The 8,083-nt window shown below is 58.3% G+C and overlaps 1 protein-coding gene across 2 annotated transcripts; it reads right to left on the bottom strand.

Moving 5' to 3' along the window:
• Window positions 1-5,125: 5,125 nt before the first annotated feature.
• On the bottom strand, window positions 5,126-7,001 carry COX6B2 (cytochrome c oxidase subunit 6B2). 2 transcript variants are annotated; one of them, XM_037038103.1, is made up of 4 exons: window positions 6,981-7,001; window positions 6,786-6,906; window positions 6,097-6,197; window positions 5,126-5,339 (listed from the first exon to the last, which is right to left on the bottom strand). In XM_037038103.1, the coding sequence occupies exons 2-4, from the start codon at window positions 6,886-6,888 to the stop codon at window positions 5,235-5,237; spliced, it is 309 nt and encodes a 102-aa protein (XP_036893998.1). In that variant the 5' UTR covers window positions 6,889-6,906; window positions 6,981-7,001; the 3' UTR covers window positions 5,126-5,234. The 2 variants fall into 2 exon arrangements, with proteins under 2 accessions (XP_036893998.1, XP_036893999.1); XM_037038104.1 differs by lacking the exon at window positions 5,126-5,339 and adding an exon at window positions 5,814-5,996.
• Window positions 7,002-8,083: the final 1,082 nt, after the last annotated feature.

Below are 8,083 nucleotides of genomic sequence, written 5' to 3'. Positions count from 1 at the left end.
CTCTTGGGAGCCATTTGTTTTGATTTACGTTTGGAGGGGATATCCATCAGGAGGGCAAGACCCTCCTCGGCCTGGCCGGGGACGCTGGGCCCAAAGGAGGCAGCCAGGCCTTGGGCCCTGGGGGCTCTGGGAGTATGAAGGGGTCATGCCTCTGGAGGGCAGAGCGCCAAGTCCAGAGTCATGTCCGCCTCTAAATGGGGCTGAGAAAGAATGCTGCCAGACCACCCTCCCAGCAGGAGGGGGTTCTCCCCAGTTCTCCAGAGGAGCCCACAGGTCCGACAAGCAGGGTTAGGTGCTCTTCCCCCACCTCACCTGTGCCCTCCTGGTTGGCCTGGCTCCCTGTGGGGCCACATGGATCTCAGGTGTCTTCAGATGCAGTTCAGTATCTTGAATTTCCCCCAGTGTCTCTGAATTACAGAGGGAAATACAAACAGCCGACCACAGCGAGCGTTCCTGGCCTCGCAGAGGGCAGGCCGCAGATTGCTGAGGGTAGGGGTGGGCTGCAGGCCCCTGTCCGTTTCCTCCAAAGGGGCCGTGGAGGCCAGGCCAGGTGCCTGAGGGGTGGTAAGGCCGCAGGAAGACCCTGGTGGTTCAGAGCAGGTAACTTTTTTTTTAACTTCATAGTGCGTTTTATTTACATGCAACCTGTTTTGTGCTTTTCAGAGTGAGAAAATGGCTTTCTTCCATGAAAATGCTATTGAACCGTGTTAGTTTTCTCGGTGATGTTAAAAATAAGGAGAGATTGCCCTGGCTGGTGTAGCTCAGTGGATTGAGTGCGGGCCTTTGAACCAGATGATCGCGGTTCGAATCCTAGTCAGGGCACATGTTTGGGTTGCAGGCCAGTTTCCGACAGGGGCCAGTTCCCTGCAGGGGATGCACGAGAAGCAACCATACATTGATGTTTCTTTCCTCTCTCCTTCTCTTCCCCTCTAAAAAGATAAATAAATAAAATATTAAAAAAAAATAAGGAGAGCTTGCCCTGGCTGGTGTGGCTCAGTGGATTGAGTGCTGGCTTAAGAATCAAAGGGTCACTGGTTTGATCCCCAGTCAGGGCACTTGCCTGGATTGCGGGCCAGGTCCCCAGTTGGGGGTGTGAGAGGCAATTAATCAATATTTCTCTCATACATCCATGTTTCTCTCCCTGTCTTTCTCCTTCTCTCTCTCAAAATAAATAAAATTTTCAAAAATGAGCCCTGGCTGCTGTGGCTCAGTGGATTAACCACCGACCTGTGAATCAGGGGGTCGCCACTTCAATTCCCAGTCAGGGCACATGCCTGAGTTGCAGGCCAGATCCCCGGGAGGGGTCGTGCAAGAGGCAACCCCACATTGATGTTTCTCTCCCTCTCTTCCTCCCTCCTTCCCCCTCTGTCTAAAAGTAAATAAATAAAATCTTTAAAAGAAAAGGAGAGGGGCCTCCCAGTCAGCAAGCAAGGGAGGAGAATGAGGACAGGCGGCTGACGGGACAGTCACTGAAGAACTTGTCCCTCTCAAAAAGCTCAAGTTCAAGGCATCACTGTGGCTTCTAGACATAGGTGACAGCATAGCAAGCAGCCTTGGCCTGGAAGGGTCCAAGGGTTTCACGAGCCGCTGAAATCCTATTTTACAGGGAGTCACTGCAGGTTCCCATGTACATTCTGGGAGGAGAGGGTGTAGAGCCTCAAAAGTGGCTGGAACCCCAAAACCACAGGCTAGAAACCAGCCTAGGACCTCCCACTGTGGTGAGGGGCTACCACGGTGAGCGGCTCATTCTACAGTGAGGAGTGGCCTGCCTGGCCTCCACCCGCTAGAGACCAGTTGCACCCCCTCCATTTTGACAAAAATGTCTCCAGACACTGCCCGCTGTCCCCATGTGGGCCACAGCCAGCTCCCAGTGGAGAAGCCCTGGGCTGGAGTGAGAGAATGGCTGGAGGGAAGGACTCCAGGACACTACAGCTGGCAGCCATCCTGGCCACGTGCTTCCCGGTGTCTGTCTGCAGGACGGTGACAGCCCCTTACAAACAGCGTCTGCCCAGGGTCCCACAGCTTGTGAGTAGATGGTGCCCAAGCACAATCAGTGCCAGGAGTTCGTGTTGGATCCCATGAGCTGGCAGGACCTGGGGGCGTCCAGGTGAAGCTAGGTTGGGCATCAGGAGCCCACCTTGGTGGCCCAGGTCGAGGTGGGTTGAGGTCATCGAGAACCCCATCATACACGTGGAGACCAGAGCAAGGTCACCGGGGAAGGTGGCTGGAAGGCAAAGGCAGGAGGGAGCCAAAAGAAACAAAATAGAGGGCCAGGACCACCCAAGCCTGGACGCCGTGTCTCCTCTGGGGACAGCCCTCGGGCCCTTTTACACCTGCACCACATCCCGGGCCTCCAGGCTCCTGTTGATGAGGTCAGTCACCCTGGGGCTGCCATCCGGGTGACTCCCGCTGTCCCATGCAGTATTGGGCACCAGCACTGGCCACACGGATGCTGAGTGCCTCCAATCATTTGCATAGACAGAGACCCCACACACTCTGCAAGACTGGACACTCACAGCATCCTCTCCCCCCTGCCCGCCCGCCTCACCCAGTGCCTGGGAAACGCATGAACGGACCCCCACGGGGCCTGGGCTTAGGGACTCTCACTGGGGTCACATGGCTGGTAAACTGCGGAGCTGGCACTGGAACCCACTCCCAGAGATCATCCAGGCTCTGGAGTCCTCAGGCTGGGACAGGGGCAGACACGGGGAGGGCTGGAGCAGTGTCCACTGGGGACTAAGGGACAGCTAGCTGGTGGGCGGGAGAAGACAGGGAGAGCAGGTGCCCGGGAGGTCCGAGGGTTTGTGGAACAAGGGGCAGAAGGCATCTGAGTGGTTTCGTGATTCTGAGGGGGAAGCGCCTGGAAGCACCAGAGTCTAGATTAGGAGGAAGGAGCTAGTTCTGAGGGAGGGAGGGAGGGATGGACGGAGGTTGGGGGGAGGGGCTCTGGGGGTGGGGTGGGAAGGAGAGCAGAGATGCAAGGCGGGGGAGGGGGAGGCGAGCAAACTGCTTGCCCCCTGTTTCCTCTGACCTGGGGGGCTACTGGGGCGCAGAGGCTGGCATTGGAGGCTCAGGATGTGGCGGGCAAAGCTGGCCGAGGAGCTGGGGAGGGGTGTTCAGAGCCAGAGATCAGGGCTGGGGAGTTGCAGTCATGTTGGTCCGGCTGGCTGGAAGCCAGGCTGGAAGCCAGGCTGGGGGCTGGGCTGGGGCCTGGGCAGGTCTGGCCCAGACTGAGGTATCCCTAAGACGGTGGTGGCCACAGGGAAAACAGGAGTGCAAAAATGCCTCCCAAGTGGTCAGGTGGTCAAGGGATGGTGGCAGGAGGATCCCCGGCACAAGAGGGAAAGAAGGAAAAAGGCTGGGAGGGGCTGCTGGCCAATGGGGCGAAATGCACTCCAGTCCTGTGCTCTGGTGCGGTCAAGGGGCTGGCCGTGGCTGCACAGGTGTCAGCCCTGTGCCTGGATGCTACCTGAGTGACCTCCCCGAGTGCTCAGACACCGTCACACCATTCTGTGACTCAGCCACCTAGCCTGTGGGGTATGGTACTGCTGCTTGCTTCCTTCCTGCGGTAGCACAGCAGCCTCTGTAGGGGGGGTCTCCCGGGAGGACCCCTCCTGTAGTGTCTAGGTCTGCTTGGGCCAGGGCTCGCTTTGTGCCCTCCTTCTTTCCCCTGCCTCTCAGGGGCAGAGGACTGGGGAGGGTCCTTGGAGGGCCAAGGTCTTGGGGCAGATCCATCCTGCAGAGGGCACGTCTGGGGCGTGCCCTGGGTGGGGTGGTGAGAACCCCCAGGGGGTGAGGGGATGGGATGCAGCCCGGCGTCCCCGGAGCTCACCCAGCCTTTCCCACGGCCCCTCTGCGGGGTCAGGGGCTGCGCTATCTGGTTTACGGTGGGAAAACTGGTGTGCATGTAGGTCAACAGGCTCGCATCCAGGGTTACCCAGAAAGTTGTCATGACTCATAGCAGCTACCTTTGAACTCCAGGGTGGACTGGTGCCGGGGTCCAGCCTCGGCAGGATTCAGGGTCCCCAAAGGATGGACAGTGCAGATGAATGAAGAGTCAGACACCCGAATGGATGCCGGAGAACAGCCAGCCTCTGTGGGTCTGACCGAATTCATAGAGTTTGATTTAGGCTTTATTTTTATGGAGATTGTTGTATAACATTAAAGGAACAGGTGCATGGTGTGATCAGTTAAGCAGAAAAAAACAATACAGAGGTAACCAGGAAAAGTACAAGAATTTCCATAGACTCGGTTATGTTAAACAAAGGTTTTGACCAGGAGAGCCATTAATCAGACAACTTAAAATAGCCGTATGTAAGAGTTTAAATGTCTTATTGTTTATTAAATTTCTTAGAATTTGGCATGGGGCAAAAGAATATGCTAGACTGAGCAGAGGTTATAGAAAATTTGTTATAAGGCCTTTGTGATGTCTAACTTAGCTATCTATCTTTCTGTCTAAAATGTTTTTATGTAATATGGGCTCTGACTCCTTGGTAATTGTTTCTACGTGCTTATTTTGTAATAGCTAACGAGCTTCTCCTGCTTCTTTGACTGTCTAATTCTAATTAAAATATATTCCTGTCCAAGGTTGAGGAGGGGCTGTGACTCCATCAGCTTTTAGATATTCAGGGGCTACTTCATTGGGGGGGGGGCTTTGTTCTCTGGCCAATAAATTATTTTGTATAACTTCATTGGAATTCTGCAGATCATTGGACCTGAAATGCAGGCGTCTAAAAATCCCACCACCTATTAATCTCAACAACAAACATGCGAGGGAGAGACAGACAGGAAATCCAGCCACAGTTGTTTCTGCTGTGCAGATGCATCTCATCCGTCCTGTGTCAAGGGTCGGCTGTTGGTCGGCTCTGGACAGACTGGGTCTTCGTGAGTCAGCTTCAGGCAGGGGGCCCAGGATGCCCAAGGAGGGAGACAGCTTTAGGTAGAGACAGTAGAATCCAACCCTCCCATGCCCAGAAGGCTGGCAGTCTGGGGCAGGACCAGGCTGCCGAGCTGGGTCAAGGGTCACTACTCCTCAGCCTGGGGAGGTGGCTGGAGAGGCGGTATTTTGAGGACTGTCTGAAATCTCGGCATTGCCGCCCCAGAGCTTGGCTGAGGGCAGGCCCAGCTTCCAGTGAGGCAGGAGCAGAGTAATTCAGGCGTGCCCTGAGTGTCAGTCTGGAAGGTGTCTGCAGGGGGGAAATGAGGCCACACGTCTGGAGACCGGTTGTCCTGTTTCATTGAGAGAATGGAGAAGGGTGCTCCTGCCTGCGGGACAGAGGCCAGCCGTGAGGACGGTTTGGCTCACCTGGCAGTAGTGAGGAAATAGAGTCACATGGAGCCTAGAAAGGATTTGGAGCAAGGGACATGGGGTCAGCGCTGGGAGGTCCAAAAATGATCCCCCGCAGAGCTTGGGGTGGGATGGCCCGGGATGAACTGAGACAGAGGGGCAGAAAGCCTGGGAGGAGTTCGCGAGGTGGTCCAGGTAAGAGAAGAGGATCCTGAGGAGGGATTCCGGTGACTGGTGGATGTGGGGATTGAGAAGCAGGAGCACCCTGGAGCCATCCTGGTGAGCAAGCGTTGGCATCCAGAGAGTCCAAGGCGCCCCTGAGCTGGTGGCTGCTGCCTACGGGTGGATGGGGAGGGATGGGAGGGGCTGGCTTGCTCCTGCCCCAGAGATCTGAAGGTGCTCCCGCCATCCCAGCGCTGATGGGGCACAGTCCTCCGCCCCCGCGCCCCATCTTCAGGACTGCAGTGTCGGCTCCAGGGCACAGACACCAGGAGGACTCCCCACGGCACACGGGGCAGACATTAAGAAGAAACAGAGGCATAGCTTTATTTGGTGCTTAGAGGCTGAGGATGGGGAGTCGGGGCCAGGTCCCCGGGAGACGAGGAGATGGGGGCGCCTGGGGCCGGTCTCTCGGAGGAGCCGCGAACTCAGACCGTCAAATTTTGCCCGCGAAGGTCCCCGACTTGATCTGCTCGGTCCAGCGCTCCACCTGGAGTAGGGTGGGAGGGAGGCGGGGACCCAGGCTCAGCCTGGCGTTGCCCACGGTCGCCCGCCCCTCCTGATCGGCCCACGTCCCGCGCCCTGCTCACCCAGCTGATGGGGCACAGCGAGTGGAACACGTGGAAGAAATACTCGCAGGGTTGAGCGCTCTTCCCGCGGCGGTTCATCTTCTTCATGCAGCGGTGGTAGTCTGCGGAGCGAGACCCGGCGGGGGGCGGGGCCGCACCTCAGGCCCCGCCCCCGGCCAGGACCCGCCCCTCTCGCTTCTTTGAGGTGTCCCTACCCTCTCTCCCGCGGGCCTGCCCGCCCTGGTCCGCCCCACCTACTCCAGACCAGGCCCCGCCCCCTGCCGGCCACAGCCTGGCTCTCCTTTCCCCGCCCCTACACCTCTAGTCAAGTGCCTTCAGAGCGGTCCCCGCCTCTTCAAGATCCGGTCCCACCTCTTCCCTGCCAGACCCCTGCTCTCCGTCGTCCCGCCCCACCTCTCCAGAATAGGCCCCGCCCACTAACGACCAAGCCTCACCCCTCCCTGATAGGTCCCACTCCCTTCTCGGCCAACTCCGTCTCTACCTCACCCTTCCACAGCCTCGGCCCCGCCCACCCGAGGCCAGTCTCCGCCTTTCCCTTCATCGCCCCGCCCCTTCGACCACGGCTCGCCCCGCCTCCCACCCCAACGGTCTCCGCTTCCAAGGCGGGCCTGGGCCCCTCTGGAGTTGCGGTGCGCCCCTTTCTGCCCTCGTCTCGCCCCGCTCCCCTTCCCCTGCCCGTGAGGGCTCACCCAGGAAGTTCTGGTAGCAGTTGCGGGTTTGGTTCTGGTTGGGGAAGCGCGGGTCGAAAGGTGGCGTGGGCCATGGCCCCTTGGAGGGCTTCTTGTCCAACATGCACTGAGTCAGCAGCTCCTGCGGGCAGGAGGGTCTCCGTGCCTGATCCCCACCCCGAAACCCAGCCCCAATCCCACCCTTCCCGGCCTCACTAGGCTGATGTCGGTGCGTCCCTGGGCTTGTGGCTCCGTCCGGGGCGCCTGTCGTTTGAGTCTCAAGAGTCTCAGCGGAGGAGAACCACGACCCCTCGGCCTTATTGGCTGGGACTCTGGGACCCCAGCCAATGAGAGCCCATGTGCTTCGGGAAAGGGTCTGGAACTCGATGCGGTGGGTGGCGTGGACCCCTCCTCCCTCCGCCCCCTCCCCCCTCCAGCCGCATGCCCCGTCCCCGGGCCCGCGTGCGCGCACACACAGGCACCCAGTCTCGACTTTTGCCGAGTCTCAAACTCAGGCTTTTAATCTCTGCAAAGCTGGGCCACCCCGCCGGTTCTCCCCAGTCTCCCCCAACCCCCCCTAATATATAAATGTATAAATAGCTCTGGTCTCTACCAGAGAGGGCGCTCCCCCCCGGCCGGGCTTGTTCGGCACCTTGCTTCCTACATCGGAGGGGCATGGCGCCTGGGGCCTGCGGCGAAGAGCAAAGAGCACGGGTGGGGTTCCAGCGCCTGGACTCGGTGCCAGGTGTGAGGCGGGTCTGAGGGTGTCAGGGGCTACCAGGCCACGCTGGGCTTCTCTTGTACACTCTAGCCAGCTCCTGAGGTTGAGTCCCAGCATCTTGCTACTGAAGCCTCTGGGAACGGTGCTTGCTGAAGAGAGAGCAGTGCGCGCTCAGTAAACGCGTGCTCTAGGAACCGGCAAGCCCACCGCCTCCAGTGCTCCCCACCGCCATGTCCCTCCCCGGTTTCTCGCCCTCCTGCTTCGCAAATGTGAAGCCTGGCCCTGCATTCTTCACCCCAACATCCAAATGCACGAACATCTCTTCCTCTTAAAAACTCCGATTTTGACCATGTCTCTCTCCCTTCCAGCAAACTACTTGGACGGAGCGAGTCTCGGATTACCCTCCTCGAGTAGACGTGTAGTTGGAACATACACATCACGTAAAATTTGCCATTGTGACCATTTTAAAGTGGCATCGCATTCACAACCACCACCTCTGTCTAGTTCCAGAGCATTTTCGTTACCCCCCAATAAAACCCCGTCCTGGTGAAGCAGTCCCCGAGCATTCCCCCATCCCTCCCAGCCTCTGGTAACCACC

This window comes from Sturnira hondurensis, unplaced genomic scaffold (genome assembly GCF_014824575.4).
Source record: "Sturnira hondurensis isolate 20B ecotype Veracruz unplaced genomic scaffold, ASM1482457v3 Scaffold0024124, whole genome shotgun sequence".
Classification (NCBI taxonomy): Eukaryota; Metazoa; Chordata; class Mammalia; order Chiroptera; family Phyllostomidae; genus Sturnira; species Sturnira hondurensis.
Note: the sequence above shows the minus strand (reverse complement) of the source record. Positions and strands in the feature narration are given on the sequence as shown.